Below are 23,409 nucleotides of genomic sequence, written 5' to 3' on the forward strand. Positions count from 1 at the left end.
CTTAACTGCTAGCAACATAGGTCGCTCTTGTTACAGGAAGAAAGGAGGAGGGCTCTATCTATCTAGCTAGCTAGCTAGCTAGCTAGACCTCAATTTGTATTATCATATTTATTTATTTATTTTCAGTAGTAGCCAAATCTGACAAAATATCACAACACCTAAAATTTTGTTAGCTTCTGTAACCTAGCTAACCAGCAAATTAAAAGTTTGTAAACCAGCTCACATTTATCACAGGTAGACGTGAATGGGATTTTAGTTTCCATCAAATCCTGCGCTCTGATTGGCTGGCGAGCAGGTCCGTATCCTACGATACGGACCCCAGTTACGGACCCCGGATACGGACCTCTGGCAACTCGCTCGTTCACAACAAGAGCAACAAACATAGTAGCAATTTTTGTCAACGTTTATTTTCGCATTTCTCAGGAGAATAGCGTTAATTTTACAGCATGGATAGCGATAACGACAGTGTTCACAGCGAAAGCGAGTTTTACTACCCTGAGGAAGAAGAAATAAAAGAAAACATTTCAGGAGAAAGCTAAAAACCTGGAACTGTTGCTAACGCCGAGCAAAAACAAGGCTGGATGACTCAATTTTGTATAAATATGGGACTACATAGGCGGCAAAATGTAGTTTTTTTTCTGCCATGGAAGTGCACTTGTATACCGAGGAGGAAGCAATTTGCATTACAGCCATGAATGAGGATTCAAAATGGCGGCTCGGCTCGGTTTTCCCTTTCGAGCGCTCTCGTTTTCTGTTAGAATTTGGTCAAGAAAAAAATAAATATATTATTTACCAGCTTAAGGTCGGTCCGTATGGTGAAATACCGTGACCTCGGCCTTGAATACTGACCTCGGCCCAGAGGGCCTCGCTCAGTACTTTCAAGACCTCGGTCACGGTATTTCACCATACGGACCTCCCAGCTGGTAACTTCAGGAAAGTAGCTCATATTTTGTCACACATAAACACAACTCAGATTTTGCTATCAGAGACTGAGTACGTCATTATTTTCAGTGTTTTATTTAAGTAGTCAAAGTAGATAGCTAAGTCAGCTAGCTGACTGGTTAACTGCTAACACACTACACTAGCTTGCATTTGGCACAAGAAAATAATGATTAGCAATTAGCAGCAGTAGCCAAACCTGTCAGAATATAGCATAAACATTCATTTGGTCAGACCTAATATAAGCTAAGTTAGCTAGCTAGCTGGGTTAACACACTATGTGGTAAAAAGGTTTCCAGATACTGCAACAATTTGCTTATGATTAGCTTGTGATGGTTTCTGTGACTGTGAAATGTAAAAATGTTCACAGTTTTGACAGGAATATTCATTTGTTTTAACACAGTTAGCCTTCTAAGTGGAATTAAAGGCTCTGATTGCAAAGTTGAATTCTGGGCAAAATGTTCTATTTCTATTGCTGCTGGAGTTTCGAGACGTTTCACCTCGATTCGAAGTGGATTTGAGTTTAAATTGAGGGGCTGCGCTGCTGCACACGCTGTGTATCCTGCGTGTAAATGTTTTGCCGAGATAAAACGCGTCCCGTATTTTACGATTCCGGAGATTGCTGAAGCACATGACCACCGTGGGGTGTGTTTGACCTACTTTTTACCAAAACAGGTCAGCATGGGCAAACATGGCGGACTCCGTTCCCCCGCCAGCTAAAAGCCGGCGGAAAAGAAAAGGAAAATATGAAAGCAAATCAGCTAGAAAGTGCACACAAAGCGACAGAAACCAAAAGGTTGTCTGCAAGAATTTTCTTGAAGGGACAGATCGACCGCTGGAATCGACTGAAGGATGAAACAGGAGTGAAAGCTGATGAATTTGCAGTGCTCGTCTTGGACTGATGACAAGTCATCACCTTTTTTTCATCTTACAGCAAAAGAAACGACAACACAAAAAGCAGTAACGGAGAAAAGACATACACTGGAGATCAAAATTAGAGAACAACTTATAAAAACTTGAATAATTTTGAAATAATACCATCTTCACTGCTCAACAGTTTAAGGACATTTTGTTGTGTCTATACCATGCTACAACAACACTTTTTCACAAAATGGATAACGCATTTCAACAAAAAACCTGCATTTTGCAAAAAATGCACTGATCAAAATTAGAGAACACTTTCAGGTGCCTCCCACTTAATGGTGCTAATCTAGCACATGGTGCTAATTTCCTTGATTATCAGTCAACCCCTATTTAAGTGGCATTCTAACTGCCAGTTTCATTGACTTTGCAAGATGGTGGGTCGTTCTAAAGTGACTGAAAGCCTCCGGCAGCAGGTTGTCCAGATGAAAACCAAAGGGATGACCCTATCAGCCATAGCAAGACAAGTTGATCGTTCCAAATCTGTGATTTCAAGAATATTGAATCTTTACAAAACTACAAACTCATTCAAGTCGCCCAAGAAGGCTGGTCGTCCACGGAAGACAAATGCAAGAGAGGACAGGTCACTGCGAAGGATGTCAATGGGTAATCGTTTCCATACTGCAGGTGGAATTGCTCGCCAGTTCAGTGCTGAACATGGTAAGGATCTGTCTCGCCGTTTAAGAGCATTTGGACTGAAGGCCCACACTGCAGTGACCAAACCTCTCATTAGCAAAAAAAATCAAAAAGCTAGACTGAGCTTTGCTGAGGAGCATGTTGTGTGGACAGAGGAGAACTGGTCCAGGGTTCACTTCAGTGATGAAAGCAAATTTAATTTATTTGGGTCTGATGGGAAGCATTATGTTCGGCGACACATTGGAGAAAGACTAAACCCAAAGTGTGTAAAGAAGTCAGTGAAAGGTGGAGGAGGAAGTGTCATGGTTTGGGGCATGTTTTCTGCTGCGGGAGTTGGGCCTCTTGTACAGCTACATGGCCGAGTGAATGCAAATGTGTATCAGAACCTTCTTCAACAGCACATGGTTCCTTACTTGCGTTCATCGCCCAATCAGCCTGCAGTCTTTATGCAGGACAATGCTCCATGTCACACAGCAAAACGGGTAAAGAATTTCCTTGAAGGTGAAAACATTGAATTAATGGCATGGCCTGCCCAGAGTCCTGATCTCAACCCAATAGAGAACCTCTGGAAAATCCTTGGTGACAAAGTTATGGTCAAGAAACCCTCTACAATCACCGAACTGTGGAGGAGGCTGGAAGAAGAATGGACCAAAATCACACCAGAGCAGTGTGAGAGACTAGTGCTATCCTGTGGCCGCAGATGTGCTGAAGTCATTCACAGCAGAGGCCTGTACACTTCTTACTAATTGCTGACTGTTGTAACCTTCAGATTTTTGTTCCAGATTGTTGTTCTCTAATTTTGATCAGTGTGTTCTCTAATTTTGATCAGTGCGTTTTCTGAAAAATATTTTTTTTTGTGAAATGCCTTTAGTCATTTTGTGAAAAAAATGTTGTTGAACCATGATATGGACACAATAAAATGTCATTTAACTGTTGAGCAGTGAAGATGGTATTATTTCAAAATTATTCAAGTTTTTATAAGCTGTTCTCTAATTTTGATCTCCAGTGTATGTGCCCAAATCCAGAATCCAGGGACACATGTCGGCCCGGGGGCATTTTGAGTTATTGACAGATTCAGAAAGTACAGTTTCTAAGCTTTCCAATGATGCCTTCCATGTGGAGATCTGACAATATTTGAAGAATGTGTGGCCTTTTGAAAGTGTATACCTCTTAAAACAGAAAAGAGAGAAAATCGCCCTCAAAGTTTTCCATCTCAGCTACTCTGGGTGTAGGGCGGGCACATAATGGTGCTCATTTGCATGATCTTAAGGAAAGCCCTACCCCCTACGAGCTAGCACGATGCTACTTTCATGTAAACAAAGATCACCACGTCAATTTTCCTTCCATGCAAAGTATGCCCAACACAATTATGAAGTACAAAAATAAGTCCTAAAGTATATTTTAACGTTTTGTGGTTGAAAAATTACTCACACCGTAAGAAAGAAAGATAGCACGATGATGACACAACTAACACAACGCTAGTTTCATGTAAAGCCTCGGTCACAACCGGCCGTACAGTACGCGCTCCTACGGCCGGTCTACATGCAAAAAACGCAAGAAACGCACGAGAGCGCACGTGTGACGTGCTGATTTTCGAGCCGCAGACCGGCCGCAGAGGTTCTTTGTCATGTCAAACAAACTCTACGGGCGCTTACGTTTTTTTCAGGTTGCAAGACAAACTTACAGCCAACGCGCGTCTTTCTCCACGAACAAAAAATAACCGCAGCGATTTGGGAAACGCCAAAAATCACACGGCCAAAAAATCGTACGTCCGGTTGTGACCTAGGCTTAACCAAACCACAACACTCTCCGTTACATGCAAAAATAACCACACAGCCTTAGATTAATAAACTTACCCCATCAGAAAGAGAAACGCCGCCTTGCACACACCAATGTCTCCGATGGAATGTAGTCCTAGCTTCCTTTTGGTTGTTTTTTTTTGCTAGAAATGGTTATCTCCGATGTAAATACCGTGTGTCTGTTTGCTTCGCGGTGTTTCAGCTCCTCTGCGCTCTGTTTAGCTTGCTCATTCCATAGTGAAATCACACGCCTGTATGCAGCTTAAGTAGCCACGAGCTCAGCTCGTATCATACAGCTGATTCGCAAAAAAAAAAAAAAAAGACTTAAATCATCATGTGAATGGCCCATATGGTAATTTACCCACACCCCCCAGCAGGCTACAGTCCTGACAAAAACAAGACAATTTGCAACAAAAAATGTATGCTTTTCCAACAAAACAATCTATTATCTGAAATACTGATTGCATTCTTCAAGATCTCAACTTGCACATGATGGAAAAAAACAAAAATCACAAATTTCGAAAAAAAATGCTTCTTTTGCGATTATCTCGGATTCGTTTCGGCCGACATGTGTCCCTGGATTTGGTGAGGCGTCACATATTTGTCTCTTGTTTCATGGATCTATTCGTGAACGTCAACCATAAATTGCATCCCTGCGACTCAAAACTATCCAAAGCCGATGCCGAGTCACGATGTTTTCCACACGTCGCCATCTTGGTGTGACGCAGTTCCTGATTAGTTAAACTCTTCGCGTTCGGCTATTTCTGTCGGGCCGTACTGTTTACCTCAAGAAGTAGGAAAACGGTCCCAAAACGGAGAAAAGCGACCCTCGCATCACATCTCGTCCGCATGATATTGTTCTTACGGGACATAGGAAAATGGCATGCACAAAAAAAATTAACATTTCAGATGACTTTGCAGTCAGCACCTTTAACCATTGACGCATCATAGCTAGCTCCTGTTAAAGTTAGTGCACATACGTACGGTATAACGCTGTCCTCCTTTAGAGAGTTAGTTCCTGTTGTGGCTTATTTTTCTCTTTCTTTCATCTCTCCACCTATCTCACCTTCTGTGTTAGTGTGTAGGGGTTCAGTGTTGTAGCTTCATACTGGCATTATACAGATGTTTTAAATCTCCGCTTTCTCTCACACACACACACACACACACACACACACACACACACACACACACACACAGAGTTAGCAGCCTGAGGAAGATGCTTATCCCACCATGATCTTTTTCGTGTGAACTGTTAAAGGGGAGCTCGAAAGGCGAGAGGATCTGCCAGACGTAGGTTTATTTAAAGATCTCTCATCTCCTCCTCCCTCACCTCCTTCGCCTGCTAGCTCCATTACTCTCTGCACTTTTCTCATTTTTCCGCAAGAGCTCCCCTGGGCTGAGAGGCAATTATGCAGTTGTATGGTGTTATATTTCATTTCTGAAGCGCTCCGCTGCATTACGGCATGCTGCGAGGGCCGGCCCGCTAACAGTCCCGTGCGTCGGGAGAGGAACACTGAAAAGCATGCTAACAGCTTCATAGTCAGAGAGGACAGGTTTGGGTACATCACAGTGACACTACAGAGATTCACTAATCCTGATTCTCCAAGTCGTTGCCTCTGCAGCACTCCGAATTCGTTTCGGAGGGCCGCCCTTCACTAGGTTCTAGTAAACTCGGTAATTCCTTGTTAAGGCGTCTGCATGCTCTTGCGACAAGGCTTTCGCAGATAGCTTTTCGCAGACAGTTGTAATTTATCGTTGAGCAGGGAGTAATAGGCGTGCGCGATGTTATTCACCGCCACAACGCAAGGGGGTGCGAAGTCGCGAAATCGCTAGGAGTAGTTGGTGGGTGTGGTTAGTGGAGTGTTTATTCTCCGGTTACTTATGACTAGAACTGGAGTCGTATAGATGTACGTACTTCCTCACTTCCTCGATCAACCGCTCTTCGTGCTGCTCCATCTTCGCTCGTGTTTTTAAAAATGGCGGTCGTGAAAACAAACCAAACCGGGAAAGTAGGGAAGCGGAAGTGCGTGTACAGCGGATGTACAGTGGACCAATCAGAGCCCTCTTGTCTGTGACGCTGTCTGCGAGGCTGTCTGTGGTGGTCACAATTTTTGGGAGGTGCGCGCAGAGTGTCTGCGAAGGGGGGGGGGGGGGGGGGTTCGCAGATGCCATCTGCGACGCCATCTGCGAGGACTGGGTTGTCAGCATAAATTGGCCTTTATACTGTCCTGGGAAAATTTGTAATCTGTTCTCCTTTGGTTTAGAGAAAGTACATTGATAATTCTTCGAATGTGGAAATTGATCATTTTTGGAATGCATTACGGTGGGATGGTGGTGCAGTGGTTAGCACTGTCGCCTCACAGCAAAAAGGTTCTGGGTTCGGACCTTGCGACGGTTCAAACCGGGGCCTTTCTGTGTGGAATTTGCATGATCTCCTCGTAATTGTATAGGTGGGGTTCTCCAGAAAATCTGAAGTAGTAGGCATCTCTGGAATTTGCGGCGGCTGGGGGGGGCATGCATCTCATCTCATCTCATTATCTCTAGCCGCTTTATCCTGTTCTACAGGGTCGCAGGCAAGCTGGAGCCTATCCCAGCTGACTACGGGCGAAAGGCGGGGTACACCCTGGACAAGTCGCCAGGTCATCACAGGGCTGACACATAGACACAGACAACCATTCACACCTACGGTCAATTTAGAGTCACCAGTTAACCTAACCTGCATGTCTTTGGACTGTGGGGGAAACCGGAGCACCCGGAGGAAACCCACGCGGACACGGGGAGAACATGCAAACTCCACACAGAAAGGCCCTCGCCGGACCCGGGGTTCGAACCCAGGACCTTCTTGCTGTGAGGCGACAGCGCTAACCACTACACCACCGTGCCGCCGGGGGGGGCATGCCCCCCAGAAATTTTTTTTTTTTAATTTACGTGGCTTCTGGTGCACTCTCGGCTAATAAATTACTAACCATTTCCCTGTAAAATACTTGCAAAATATGTATGAAATTTCCTTCCAGATGTACATGTGCTTGGCTTTCTCAGTTACCCTCTGTAGTATACTGCCTGGCTCTGTAACATAACTACATGGTGTAACATAACCACATATGCTACGTCGTGGTCACGTGGTCCGGCTCAGCCAGTCAGAGCGCGAGAATCGATCAACAAATATGGCATCGCTATGTGGCAGTCATGTTAGACCCGAATCGAAGACAATTTCATGGTGGAATAATTGGATTTGCAGCAAACTATGGGCTAGTGGAGATGATCTAAATCGCTTGAACATCGAAAGGCAAGGGTTGTTGTTTTTTTTCTGGGATCGAGAAAACCATTGGTCGCCAGCGTTTGTGGACATCTCTGCATGAGTGTCCTCCGGGTGCTCTGGTTTCCTCCCACAATCCAAAAAGACATGCAGGACCTAACCCACATGTCTTTGGACCGTGGGAAGAAACCCACGGAAACACCGGGAGAGCATGCAAACTCTGCACAAAAAGGCCTCAGTCGGCCATTAGATCCGAACCCGGAACCTTCTTGCTGTGAAGCGACAGCGCTTCCCACGATACGTTTTTGTTTTTATTCACGATATGGTTTTGCTGTAGCCTATACGATGCTTTTTTTACGATATGTACATGAGGTGCTTCCTGAAAGGTCACATGATCAGATATGTACACTCTCTCGCACTGACACGAAGGTTGTGCGAGTAATAAGACACTTACGGTACTTAGCAAGCCAATACACTATAATGACACGAGCGTGAATAATTAAATGCTACGTTCTTGTTCATTTGAATTGTTATGCTTTTCCGCGCTAAAACAAGACCGCAGGCTTAAATTGGCTGAGTAAGTACCGGAAATTATTTTCACAAAAGCATCGGGTCTATGCAAATTCCATAATGAACACGTGATAAAAGAAGCCTTTATATTTTGTCGCATGTACCGTATACTCAAGCACACCGAAATTCATCCTCTGCAGGAATTTAACCTATCTGAAGCAGTGAACACACACACAGCAATAGGCAGCTATGCTACAGCACCCAGGGAGCAGTTCGGGGTTTGGTGCCTTGCTCAAGGGCACGTCCCCCCAAATCTGTTCCTCTGAGTTGCATGTCGGTCCTGGGATCGTGGAGCAGGAGCAGAACCTCGGACCTGCCTGATCCATCCTGGTGCCCTGTGTCTGGTTGGAGTCTCATTGCATCGCTCCTGTAGAGGACGGCCCCATGCGGACAGTCGAAAGTCGCACCTGGAAGACGCTCTGGACTCTTACAGTAACGCTTTTATGGCTGAGGACTACAGTTGACTTGCTAACTTTAGGACTGCAGTTGTCATGAACAGTTTTGCACTCAAATTTCCATCAATGAAGAGTTACAACGTCAACGAAACTGACTTCATGTTAAAACTGTTAATATTATAGTCAGGCTGTCTGTTGTTGCCCAAATGAGGATGGGTTCCCTTTTGAGTCTGGTTCCTCTCGAGGTTTCTTCCTCATGTCGTCTGAGGGAGTTTTTCCTCGCCACCGTCACCACAGGCTTGCTCATTGGGGATAGATTAGGGATAAAATTAGCTCATGTTTTAAGTCGTTCAAATTCTGTAAAGCTGCTTTGCGACAATGTTTATTGTTAAAAGCGCGATACAAATAAATTAAACTTGACTTGACTTCGGCCATGATGTAGAGGGAGGCGAAAGTGCCATTTGCTACTTTGATGATAAGGTGAATGTGGATAAACGTGAGGCATTCTGGCTCAGAAATCCTTTCTTTAGGTATTAGGAGACAGAAATCATCTTTCAACCATCACCATAACCATAAGCGTCTATAACCCATTGCAGTAACCGAGTACCGATCCTAACCTAGGCGTCCAAAAACTTTTGGTTGTATAGTTCACGATACATAATAAAGGCCCGGTCCCACTGCACTTACGGATGCAAAGAGGATGTAAAATGTAAAAAAATCTTTGCCATCCGTTGGAAAACGCTATGCATCTGTTGTGTACTCATTGCATACGTGCTTCATACGCTCTATCCATCGAGCATCCGTCCACTGTGATTTCATCCGCGCAAAAAGTTTTGAGCTGCACAAAACTTTTAGAACGGATGAACTTTCCGCCGTGTACGATGTAAATCCGCGACATATACGAGCAACAAACGTTCTGTGTCCGTTATCATCCGTTAAACGTCTGCTGTATCCTCTCTGCATCCTCTGGGCATCCTCGCAACTCACATTTGCTGCAGCTGAAAACGGAAAGAGGGAGGAAAGATAAGGTACATGAAACGTCTATTCGTCGTTAGTAGCACGGAAATAGAAAGGATGTAAGCGTATGCATCTCATATATAAAGTATTCAAAACAGACAAAGCGTTTATATCTGGGATGTATCTCGTATATTTAGGATGTCTGGAGTATGTCTAGAGTATGTAGAAGGACACCTAGCGCAGTGAACGGTCTGCATCCGATATACATCCGTGCAACATCCCCTTTGTTTCCGTTAGGCGTACGTGATGCAGCCCCTTCATCCGCTATGCATCCGCTCTTTCTGCTATGCGTCCGCTTCTCAGTTATCACCGGTAACCCCTTCGGAGCTGTCATCCACTTCCATCCACTAGGCTTCCTATGAACATGCATTTAACATCCCCGCTATATACTACCCACGACCGTTCTTTTCCGTAAATTTTCACCAATTTTGTCCATTTCTGGAGCGGATGAAAACGGATAGAGCCACCCCCGAAATTTTGCTCGTCCGCTGTGTCCTTTTTGCATACGTTTTGTGTCCATCGGCCAGTGGGACCGGGCCTTAATATACCTTTCGTCTTTGTTGGTACTTTTGCCTTTTCCTAAGACATGCCTAAGGATAATGGACAAAAGGGTATTGTCTGGCTGCATGAATTTCATTACTCATAGCTTCACGCTAGCAGTGACTACCCACTGGGGCACATGAAGGCTCCGGTGCCAGGATATAAGATTTATTTCCACCTTAAACGTTACGCAATTTTATACCGTGCCCAAAAAGTCAGCAAGACCGATTTATTATTTATGGTAGATCTTTCCATTCCCACCTCACTTTATCTTCTTGTCCGTACCCCAATGTTGCCACGTTAACAAAGCATGAACAACTTTTTTTTGGTGGCGTTTTAGATTTCTGGCGTTCAGGTCTTATGTGCAGATTCAAAAGGTAGATGGAAATCACACTACAGATGGCTGCAGGGCTGAAGCACCCTATGGTGCATTTCACACAGATCTTGTCGACGTGTATCCCAGTGTACGAGTCTGTAGGAGGTGTAGCATAGCAATGGATTATGTTAAATAGCCTTTTTAATTAGATTCGTAATAAACACCCCGAGCAGCATTGTTTAAGGTTGATCATCCATGTTTTTTTTTTTTTTTTTAATACTGATTTAAAATGAATAAAGTTGGTCTGCCTTCAGATATTGCAGGGTGTTCGAATCTGCACAAGACAGCTGGAGGATCCAGCTGGAGCTCCATGTCTCCCAACACAGCGGGCTTCACTATTAAGCACAATTAACTCACCAAGAGCTCGTTTTTGATTAAATTTACCAATGTACGCAAAGTAGATCGGCCCTAGAGCTGATAAGAAAAGCAGATACTTTATATGGCTGGTGTCTACACAGAGCAAACTTTTCAGAAGATGCATGAACAGAATCTGGTTTATTTCCCAAAATAATGGCTTGTGACCAGAAGTGCAACCTTGTTTATTAATAAAGACGATAACTTCTTTTATTTGGATTAGTTCCTTGTATCCGGAACCTCTAACATCTGAGGCTTCCTCGCAATTAAGGATTTTAGCACATGGCACAACAGTTGCTAAGATTTAAGCTCACACCCCTTCAGTTACAAGGGGTGATTAAAGAATCATCAAGCTACCACTTAACCGATATTATAGCTGTCGATTACTCTCCGCCTCAGATGCTCTACCCACGGACCATCTGATGTATATTGTACACTTGGCTGGCCACAACTACTGGAGTCTTGGCTATCCGCACTTGCTTGGACATGTATTTATCGATTTGATGGCGAAGCAAACTTTGGAACATACTGACAACGGTGACGATTTGGAGCAAGACACTAAAAAAGAAAAGCTTGTGAGGTTCACAGCATGCCATCTTTGGCATTACCAGTTGTCTTGCAAGCCAGTCTTCTAGCTATCTCTATCTAGCCTGGTACAGCACTTTGTCAGTGAACATGTCCGAAAGCTCACTACTTTTACAGAAAGTGGGCGTTTGACCAGTAAAAGACACGCAACGGTACATCATTTATTTGTAGCTAAGTGCGTCAAATCTCTGGAGGGCAATTCCATGTAAATGTCAACCTCACCATGCAAAAATAAAGCAACATGTAATACATCAAAACCACTCCCAGAGATCTCACCTAGGCCTGTATTTTACAGATGTGAATAAGTTGAACCAATTTGTAACCAACCTAATATGTCACTGTCAGTCTTTCTTTCTTATAATGTAAACCCCAAGCTAAAATCAACTTTCATCATGTACAATTCTATATTATTGCCACAAGCCACAGAAATGTATGCTAAAATCCACAAAACAGCAAAACAATAGCCATCCTAAATATTATTTAAGAACTTTGATAGTTTTAGCTGATATTTAGAGAGTTTTTCAAAGGGTTATGGTGGTTAAATTGCTGATTTTCTAAACATATGCCATGTCTATTTCAGACGCGTCACATCCATAACGGAATTTCGTCACATCCGTAACGCTGACTTTTCCTTCCGAAACTCTGCATGAAATACAAAATATTTTAAACAAAGATTTTTTAATATTCACCTTGGACCCCTCTATCAAATGGATATCTCCATTTCGACATTAGGTTTACAATTTCACAGAGTTTGATAAAAATGTACAGTCACCCAAGAAAAGTGATACTTTTTCTGTCACATCCATAACGCATCTTTTATTGGCGTTTTCTGGCATGCCCTAGATGTACTATGGGAATTGTTCTTGTTCTATCACTTCTCCAGTACGGTACAGCCTTAAAATATGCAACACCTGTTTAAATACTGGGAGACAATAAAACATGCACTGGGTCATTTGTTGCCATTTTGAGTTCAAGTGTCACGTCCATAACGCTGGAATTGCTCTGGAGTAACTTTTAAAAACAATATGCTAAGAGCATTTGTCAATCCTTTGATTGTTGTCATTTGTCCTCGTCATTGCCAAGGCCTTGAGGCTTGAGGCAAACGATGTTTGGTTGACTTGGCCAGGGGCGCAGATAGGATTTTTGAACTGGGGGGGACTGAGCTGTCAGTAAATGATTCCATTTTGTGTATATATATATATATATATATATATATATATATATATATATATATATATATACACACACACAAGTTTGGGGTCACTTTGAAATGCCCTTATTTTTGAAAGAAAAGCACTGTTCTTTTCAATGAAGATCACTTTAAACTAATCAGAAATCCACTCTATACATTGCTAATGTGGTAAATGACTATTCTAGCTGCAAATGTCTGGTTTTTGGTGCAATATCTCCATAGGTGTATAGAGGCCCATTTCCAGCAACTCTCACTCCAGTGTTCTAATGGTACAATGTGTTTGCTCATTGCCTCAGAAGGCTAATGGATGATTAGAAAACCCTTGTACAATCATGTTAGCACAGCTGAAAACAGTTTAGCTCTTTAGAGAAGCTATAAAACTGACCTTCCTTTGAGCAGATTGAGTTTCTGGAGCATCACATTTGTGGGGTCGATTAAATGCTCAAAATGGCCAGAAAAATGTCTCGACTATATTTTCTATTCATTTTACAACTTATGGTGGGAAATAAAAGTGTGACTTTTCATGGAAAACACAAAATTGTCTGGGTGACCCCAAACTTTTGAACGGTAGTGTGTATACATGTTATTTCACCTCCCTCACTGCCATCACCAGGAACTACCTGCAGGCCAGGACAATGATAACATTTTAACATAGCCTATGGAAATCCAAAGTTTACACATTATCATCACGCACAGAAATTGCAAAACTAGTTTTAAAACCGCTAAGTTCCAACTGTTAAACATAGCGAGAGGCTGGGCTACGTGTGTGTGTGTAAAGTGTAAACCAGTGCATCCTGACTTTCTAACTATGCCTGTGTGTTGCGTGAGCGGCAGTCAGTCAACAACTCTTCGCAAAGTTTCCTTATGAAACAATATGCTCGCTGAAATTATGGCAGGGAACGCCAGATTAAACATTAAAACTGCCTTCTGAGCACTGTATCTACAGGCTACCACCGAAAGAAGGAGGCTACCAGAAAGGCATCTCTACTCCGTACGATTTTACTTTCACTACGACATTACTTTGAACAGACTATCAAAAAATTGCAAGGTGATATGATAAAGTAAGGCACAGTTTACTTACAGTCGTTTTTTTTTTTTAAACGATGCAATCGTTTTTTGCCTTTTGGCACCCTTCATCATGCCGTGTTGGGGTCCTGAACTAGGAGGAGCTGTCCCCGATATGCCTGTCAAACTTGTTGTGGGTAACCATAGCAACCGAGCTCACAACCTGTGCAGTCTGCGCAGTTGCAACTATGTATGTACTGCTGTGCACCTCAATAAACCGAATTAAATTAGTCTTTTGATTTTTCCGTGAGGTTTGCCTTATGCAAAGAAAGACAGCATAGACGTTTTTCCTCCCTATAAGTGGGGGGACCGAACGAGGTGAATTTAAATCTGGGTGGGACGAATCCCCCCCGTCCCCCCCTCTGTCTGCGCCCGTGGACTTGGCCAGAATTACAGCGGTAGAGTGACCAGTTCCTTTCTGCACACACGTTCACACCTATGGCAATTTCGAGTAGCCAGTTAACCTAACCAGTCTTTGGACTGTGGGGGAAACCGGAGCAAACCCACGCAGACACCGGGAGAACATGCAAACCCCACAGAGAAAGCCCCCCGCCCCCAGTCGGCCACTGGGCTCAAACCCAGAACCTTCTTGCTGTGGGGTGACATTGCTAACCACTGCGCCCAAAAAGCACACTGATCTAGTTTCTCATAAGATGTGACTACACAAGGATGTACACAAGTATAGATAGCCTGCAGTCCTACTCGCGGTGAGCGAAGTTTATCCGAAGCGAAGAGTGTGGAAGGTTTGAGGATAAGACTACCACCACCGTGTTTCAACCCAGCCATAGGAAACCATTTGATTTCCAGGTTGTTGCATGGGAGTCTTGATCATAACATAATTTATGCCAAAACACCAGTTTGGTCATTCAGGATTTCAGTCTGTCTTGTAAAACTAGGTGGTTCTTGTCCACGTTGAGTAAAACTGTCAAAGTCTGGCCATCCAGAACACTAGCAGTAATCAACATTACTCTGCCTCTCTCTTTACGCAGAGATCCGAGGGAGCCGTGGTGTAAAGGATGGCCCAGTTCGGCAGCTTCCCCTGTACGACACCCCGTACGAGCCTGCGGAGAACGGCGGGGATTCTGACCCCCTGTGTTCACGCGAGAGCAGACTGCCTCAGGATGACGAGAGGCCGCCGGAGGAGTACGATCAGCCCTGGGAGTGGAAGAAAGAACGCATCTCGAAGGCCTTTGCAGGTATGTCCCAGAGCCTGTGTATTAATCAGCACGTCCTGTCTTGTTTCTGCAGCCAGTGCTTGGTGTTTGGTTCTGTGCTGGTGGTGTGTGTTTGTGCTCTGGTTAGCGCCGAATGTATTGCCAGATGGTGTTTTACTGATAGCAACGGTCAACTCGTGCTTAAGGAGGTGGAGAACCTCTTTCCTCGAGGGCTGATGATCCTAACGTCACCGATTTGTATTTTAACACTTAATGGAATGGTTTTAATGGAGAGTGAGTGGATGACTTTGTCTTGGTAGTAGACGATTTAAAGGTAATTCCACGATAAATCTTGGAGTGAAGCCCTCTGGCAATGGGATTCTCCATTTCTGGTCTGCAGCAATGGTTTCTTTAAAACAAAAAAAAAAGTCTGGTGTTATCTCAGTATTTAACTCTGAACACTTCTTTTCCAGCGCTAATTATTCTGGGTGGCTTTCCAACTGGATATTCTGTTCATGTTAGCGTTTTTTGTCTTTCTTTGATTTGGAGGTGTCAAGCAAAGGAAGCACGTTTGCATCTTTCACTCTTACAGGTGCTCCTGGTGGAATGTATGCGCTTCCGTTTCGCTGAATGCCGCAAATGTATGGCTAACTCAGTCATAACTAAACAGGGCTGTTCAAAGACCAGCAGAATTCGCCGTAACCGTTTAGCAAGCGGATTATAATTATATGATATGAACGTAACCCATTTATAGTTCTTGAAAGGTATTTTCCTTTCTTTTTTTTTTTCTCGTTTTCTGGAACAGCTCTGCTTTGTTATGACTGCATTAGCAGCAAAGGAGCAGGCAGAGGATCAACTCGGAGGAGAGTCGGCACCTCCAAATCCCTCACAGGTACCCACGGAGAAGGGCTGCTTTTTTTTTCTTCCACTAATGTCTCTCTTTTTTTTTTTTTTTTTTTTAAAGTTGTTAATTTGATGGTATGTCTGCTTGGGTGACCATAACACACACACACACACACACACACACACACACACACACACTCAGAGGTAACACTACAGTAAGTCAGCAATTTTGTGCTGGTGAACGATGAATTCAAATCCCAAAGCTACCAGAAAGGTTTTTGTGTACTTAAGGAACACAATTAATGGAATTGGACTCACTTTGGATTTAAAAGAAAAAAAAAAAAGGTGGGGTGGGTGGGGGGGGTTGCTAAAAGTAAGCAGTGTCTGTCTTTTCTTTTACCGGTTATATTAACGCCGTAAGGCCCGGTCCCACTGGCCGATGGACACAAAACGTATGCAAAAAGGACACAGCGGACGAGCAAAATTTCGGGGGTGGCTCTATCCGTTTTCATCCGCTCCAGAAATGGACAAAATTGGCGAAAATTTGCAAAAACAGAACGGAAAAGAACGGACGTGGGTAGTATATAGCGGGGATGTTAAACGCATGTTCATAGGAAGCCTAGCGGATGAAAGCGGATGGAAGTGGATGACAGCTCCGAAGGGGTTACCGGTGATAACTGAGAAGCGGACGCATAGCAGAAAGAGCGGATGCATAGCGGATGAAGGGGATGCATCACGTACGCCTAACGGAAACAAAGGGGATGTTGCGCGGATGTATATCGGATGCAGACCGTTCACTGCGCATGCGGGGGGTATGAATTGCGTCTGCTCCGCGGATATAAAGGGATGCAGCACGCACGCCGTCAGCATAAAGCGGAAAGACGTGCTGGCGGCTACATCTAGACATCTCTACTACTAGATGATTTTCTCCCCCTTTTTATACAAAATATCGATTGTCCGCTAGGTGTCCTTCTGCATACTCTAGACATACTCCAGACATCCTAAATATACGAGATACATCCCAGATATAAACGCTTTGTCCGTTTTGAATACTTTATATATGAGATGCATACGCTTACATCCTTTCTATTTCCGTGCTACTAATGATGAATAGACGTTTCATGTACCTTATCTTTCCTCCCTCTTTCCGTTTTCAGCTGCAGCGGATGTGAGTTGCGAGGATGCCCAGAGGATGCAGCAGACGTTTAACGGATGATAACGGACATAGAACGTTTGTTGCTCGTATATGTCGCGGATTTACATCGTACACGGCGGAAAGTTCATCCGTTCTAAAAGTTTTGTGCAGCTCAAAACTTTTTGCGCGGATGAAATCACAGTGGACGGATGTTTGATGGATAGAGCGTATGAAGCACGTATGCAATGAGTACACAACGGATGCATAGCGTTTTCCAACGGATGGCAAAGATTTTTTTACGTTTTACATCCTCTTTGCATCCGTAAGTGCAGTGGGACCGGGCCTGTAGGTCGCGTTAACCGACAATTGTCCGTCATTTGACGGATTTTTTTTAGCTATGACGGAAAAATCTGAAGGCCGTCGGTCATTTTGACGGATGTTTACCGTTACCATTACCAGTAACAATAATAGCCTAATAATCCAGGGATGGCAATTTTCCGCCAAACAGCGGAAATCCGCCGTTTTGAATTTCAATTTTATCATTTTTGTGGAACGTCTAAATCCGTCGAGAAAAGTTTTAGGGGGGGGTTAGGTACCTAACTTTTATTGCTGCTACCGAGATTAGTGTCAAATCGTATCGAAACCACATGTCTCGCGAACAACGGAAGCTTCTATATCGAGTGTAACAATGAAAATAAGCAAACGAGTCTGTGATTGGTTGCGAAGTGAAGGATTCAACCAATGCGAAAGCATGTTTCATTTCACTGGCCGCCATTTTGCCTTTAGCTAAATGTCTTGCACGAGGTTTTTAGAGCATTGTTTTCCGTGGAAATATGACGTTTTTATCACGAGATCAAGAAGCATCGGTGGCTGAAATTGACAAAAATGTCAAGAACAAATTTCGTTGGGATTGGCTACAGCGGACAGTTACTACGAAAGTGAAACTTGGAAAAAAGATCGAGGAGATCAGCGAGACGCTTGAACAGTTTATCAAGAAGTGCGATTTGCCTGGCAAAGCATTTTGCATTTATTGTAACGATGTGATCAACTACGGATCCCGTGGCTGTGTGGCATTAATTGACCATGCTTCTAAGGTCAAGAAACACTCGGATGTTATTGCACTTCGTAAATATGCCTGGGGCAGTCAGAGTAAGTTGTCTTTTTTTCTATTGAACTTTAGATACTTACTTATTTTTATCATGTATTTTTCACACAATATACACGTAAAATGGCTAGAAAATAGGTAGAAGAGGCTAAAAAGGCTAAAGCTTCAGGGGGGCAGAGCCCCCCTGAACCCCCCGTTCGGAGTTTCAGCTGAAATAAAATTTTCCTGTTGCCATCCCTGAATAACACAATGAAACACACAATTGAAATGATTGGCAAGTTGTGGCAGAGTTTTCTTACGTACAGTATACATAGTCTTCACTGCCGTCACTTTCAATCTGAGCCGACGTTGCGGCGAGTCTTGATGTTCGGTGCATCGGCTGCTCATGTATACACTGTAGCCACTGCGCAAGGCTGTTCCGCCCATCGCGCTCCTGACCGCGCTCTGACTTTTCTAACCACTAGCACAGTGAGATGGATTAACGTTTCCCTTCTCTGCAGAAGACACGTCATTTTTGCTATTAAAAAAAGAGATGCATTGGGTTGTTTGTGTCGTTTCCCTGCCTGTACGTCTTAATGCAACAGCGCTCGTTTAGGCTAGCTGTTTTCTTGTTTTTAAAATGAAACAAATGCCGATTTATTGTATTCTTCCCCAGCAAGCTTAGGAACATCACTGCTCGAATATCTGCTAAACTATCATTTTAATGAGCGCACGGGTAGACAAACTAACATTTAAACAGAACTTCGTTTTATTTAAGACCTTCCGTGTCAGCCCACTACGGGTCACCGCGGGGTGCAGCTGCACCACTGGTGCAGAAAGACCGCGTGCTGCAGGATTTCCTCCCTATGAAGAGAGTACTACAGTAGCAGGGTCGGGAAATCCAACTTTCAGAGGCTCTTGCCGGCTTCTGATCACTTCCCTGGGAGAAATGTTTCCCGACTTCAGAACGTTGGCTGAAGTGGCGCCGGTTATTCCAGTCTCCAGTGTCGCAGCAGAGCGCGGGTTCAGCCTTCAGAATAAAATTAAAACGTCAATGAGAAGTCGTCTGTCCGAGGCAAAGACGCAAAATTTAATGACGGTTGCCTCGGCAGCAGTCTCCGTTGACGACTTTGATTATGCACAAGCGAGCTCCCAATTTAAATCCATGCGGGCCAGAAGGAAGGTTTGAGCTCACGCAAACAGGTCAGATTAGATCGTCACTTAAATCGTTGTAGCGGACTGTTCGTATTTTAACTGCAGTTGTCTTGCTACGTTCTAGAATAACATTGTTCATATGCCCGTTAAGGCACAACAGTTTTTATCGCAATGTTTTTAGCGGAGGGTTCACAAGTGACCGAACGTCAGAATCTCTGTTCATCTTTTTGCATCGTAAATACATAAATAAATGATGAAATAATACAAGCTTGTTCTGTGAATTCATTTTTAAATGAAAATGAGTCCATGAAAACACAAGTTATTAAATGTATAGCATTTATAGCCTCTACATTGTCATTTAAAAGTTAAAATAAAATGACAGATAATAATGGACAATGACGGAATTTTTACGACCCTGTCCGTCAAAATGACGGACTATGAAAAAGTCGAACGCAACCACTGATTAACGCCTACGTACAACCTTTTTTTTTTAAATAAATTCTAGCATTTATTTACAGGAATTTAATATTTAAGTATTTGTATAGTGAATTTCTCGTGCTGTAACTATAGAACAACTATCGAACATTTCTATTGCTGTTTACATTCTATTCGACCATAGCATCCTCCTGAACCACTTCCACGGCGGATACTGCTTCGAAACTGTGATCATCCTATCTATCTATCTATCTATCTATCTATCTATCTATCTATCTATCTATCTATCTATCTATCTATCTATCTATCTAATTTATTTATGATGATTCTTCCCCGCATTTGTGTGTGTGTTTAAGTTACTGGATGCGTTAATTTCCTTCAGGATGAATAAAGTGTCTGTCTGTCTGTCTGTCTGTCTGTCTGTCCGTCTGTCTGTAAAGTACCTAGCAAATGTCTTGCATTCAGTGTCAACAGGGTGGAAAAAAACCCAAAAAAAAAAACCAGATGTCTTCATTTTTCCCATAATTGTCACGTCCCTTTTCACATTTCAGACAGCATTAGTGCTATTTACAGATTAGCATGCAAATTAGCCCAGCTTCTCGGCACACTTTGATAATTAATTTCCTTTCATCAGGATTACGAATTAATTCCCTCTTTTGAAGAGGAGACAAGAACTTGCCGTCCCTCCGGAGCATGATATTTTCCACTTGCCTTTGTCTTCTTTTCTTTTTATGTTCCATTTCCCTCGCTCTAACACAGCTCGGTTTGACAGACGAGAAGCCTGTCAGGAAGCAGAGATATCGTGTCCTGCACTCTGTCTGTCTCTCTCAGAAGCGTAAAAACCTCCCTTTGAACCTGTTTGCTTTCAGACGGCGTCTTCAACGGGGTCCAAGCCAAATTCTCACGCACGACAGCAATATGCTGCAATCGAAAGACGTGCCATTGTGCCATCAGATGCCACCGTCAAGGCACGATCCTTCGCCCAGGAAGGGCCGAGAGGTCAGCCAAAGGTCAAATCAGGACATCGTTTAGAGCCCACGACCCGCTGGTGTCCGTAGTGACCGTTCGGGTGATGCCGAAACGAAAGGATTTGTTCTGAGTAGGCTTTCAGGAGGAGCTCAAGACGACGACTTTTTCACCTTGAACGAAAGAAAGCCTTTTTGTGTTTGTATTCAGTTTGTGTTCCCATGGAAAACTGCGCAGCAGATTTCCCATGTTCCTCTATTCTTTATATCACAATGTGCCTTATTTCCATTCCTTCAATCCGTTTTGGATTGAAGTGTCAAGCTGTAAAATATGTGGGGAATAATATAGATCACTTGAAATAAAGATGGCTGGAAAGACGCCAAAGACTTTAAGATGGAGGAGGGAGTCGCGTATGCTTATCATAGCCGAGCGTTAAAGTAATTACCGAGCAGTACTGGCGTTATTAAAAACGTCCCATTTAACTTCATTAATCTTCATTGAGCCCAGTGATGGAGAACTAATTGGGAACGCTTTGTTTCTGCTCGAGGATTGTTGTGTGTTGACGCACAAACTTCGGTATATCACATTCAGCGCTTTCTTTTCTCTACCTGCAGAATCCTCGCAACATCGTGCTCGTGCTGGGACTCTGTGGGATTGTGCACATTTAATAACTTATCCTCGATGCATCTTAGTGCACCACTACTCACACAGGCATACACACTTAGCCTTCAATCATGTACACACAGCAGGTGATTGATAAGATTAGTGCTGGTGGGAAGATTTACGAGACTACGCGCGCACGTACTGTATGTGTGTCCTGACTAGATATTAGCATGCACACTTCACCAGATAAACTTTGCTTGGAAAATTAAGAGACCACTTAACTTAATCTTCGACTCCAGGAATGCCGACCGCATTAACTGGTGTGATGGTGTGAATCTTGCATTTGGTTAAAGACTTTAATCCCCAGTGGGGAGAAAAAAAAAGGTGCATCAGTGCCGGAGTGCATAAAACATATCAAGTAAAACTGGTTTTTTTTTTGCCTTGGCCAAAAGACTGAGTAAAGGATGTTGCATAGAATCCATAATCCATTTCTTCCTGGGAAACGTTAATGGATTCAAACGGTAAAGATATTTGACGGTGTTACAACTGCATGGTAATCATGGCAACCTTCCTGCGTTCACAGGAATCATTTCTTGCGAATATACGACTGAAATTAGCTGCAAATTGCCTGTTGAATTCTGGGCGAAATGTTCTGTGTCTACAACCCCGATTCCAAAATTGTAAATAAAAACGGAATGCAATAATTTACAAATCTCAAAAACTGATATTGTATTCACAATAGAACATAGACGACATATCAAATGTCGAAAGTGAGACATTTTGAAATTTCATGCCAAATATTGGCTCATTTGAAATTTCATGACAGCAACACATCTCAAAAAAGTTGGGACAGGGGCAATAAGAGGCTGGAAAAGTTAAAGGTACAAAAAAGGAACAGCTGGAGGACCAAATTGCAACTCATTAGGTCAATTGGCAATAGGTCATTAACATGACTGGGTATAAAAAGAGCATCTTGGAGTGGCAGTGGCTCTCAGAAGTAAAGATGGGAAGAGGATCACCAATCCCCCTAATTCTGCACCGACAAATAGTGGAGCAATATCAGAAAGGAGTTCGACAGTGTAAAATTGCAAAGAGTTTGAACATATCATCATCTACAGTGCATAACATCATCAAAAGATTCAGAGAATCTGGAAGAATCTTTGTGCGTAAGGGTCAAGGCTGGAAAACCATACTGGGTGCCCGTGATCTTCGGGCCCTTAGACGGCACTGCATCACATACAGGCATGCTTCTGTATTGGAAATCACAAAATGGGCTCAGGAATATTTCCAGAGAACATTATCTGTGAACACAATTCACCGTGCCATCCGGTGTTGCCAGCTAAAACTCTATAGTTCAAAGAAGAAGCCGTATCTAAACACGATCCAGAAGCGCAGACGTCTTTCTCTGGGCCAAGGCTCATTTAAAATGGACTGTGGCAAAGTGGAAAACTGTTCTGTGGTCAGACGAATCAAAATTTGAAGTTCTTTATGGAAATCAGGGACGCCGTGTCATACGGACTAAAGAGGAGAAGGACGACCCAAGTTGTTATCAGCGCTCAGTTCAGAAGCCTGCATCTCTGATGGTATGGGGTTGCATTAGTGCGTGTGGCATGGGCAGCTTACACATCTGGAAAGACACCATCAATGCTGAAAGGTATATCCAGGTTCTAGAGCAACATATGCTCCCATCCAGATGACGTCTCTTTCAGGGAAGACCTTGCATTTTCCAACATGACAATGCCAAACCACATACTGCATCAATTACAGCATCATGGCTGCGTAGAAGAAGGGTCCGGGTACTGAACTGGCCAGCCTGCAGCCCAGATCTTTCACCCATAGAAAACATTTGGCGCATCATAAAACGGAAGATACGACAAAAAAGACCTAAGACAGTCGAGCAACTAGAATCCTACATTAGACAAGAATGGGTTAACATTCCTATCCCTAAACTTGAGCAACTTGTCTCCTCAGTCCCCAGACGTTTACAGACTGTTGTAAAGAGAAAAGGGGATGTCTCACAGGGGGAAACATGGCCTTGTCCCAACTTTTTTGAGATGTGTTGTTGTCATGAAATTTAAAATCACCTAATTTTTCTCTTTAAATGATACATTTTCTCAGTTTAAACATTTGATATGTCATCTATGTTCTGTTCTGAATAAAATATGGAATTTTGAAACTTCCACATCATTGCATTCCGTTTTTATTTACAATTTGTACTTTGTCCCAACTTTTTTGGAATCGGGGTTGTATTGCTAATGGAGTTTCGAGATGTTTCGCTGCTGTACACACCACGTATCCGATGCGTAAACGTTTTGCCCGAGGTAAAAAGCGTCCCGTGTTTTACGATTCCGGAGATCGCCGAAGCAAGTGAGCAACGTTATCACGTGAC

General features: G+C 43.3%; 1 protein-coding gene across 2 annotated transcripts in view; it reads left to right on the forward strand.

Annotated features, from left to right (window-relative positions):
• The window catches only part of zgc:158464 (uncharacterized protein LOC791139 homolog), a 437,335-nt gene that overhangs the window by 294,038 nt on the left and 119,888 nt on the right, over positions 1-23,409 (forward strand). Inside the window, exons 3-4 of one of the 2 annotated variants that reach the window (XM_060923332.1) lie at positions 14,635-14,841; positions 15,605-15,691. In XM_060923332.1, the coding sequence (XP_060779315.1) occupies positions 14,635-14,841; positions 15,605-15,691 (294 nt within the window). The remainder of the gene's footprint in view (positions 1-14,634; positions 14,842-15,604; positions 15,692-23,409) is intronic. The other variant, XM_060923334.1, reaches the window with a different exon arrangement.

This window comes from Neoarius graeffei, chromosome 6, assembly GCF_027579695.1.
Source record: "Neoarius graeffei isolate fNeoGra1 chromosome 6, fNeoGra1.pri, whole genome shotgun sequence".
Classification (NCBI taxonomy): domain Eukaryota; kingdom Metazoa; phylum Chordata; class Actinopteri; order Siluriformes; family Ariidae; genus Neoarius; species Neoarius graeffei.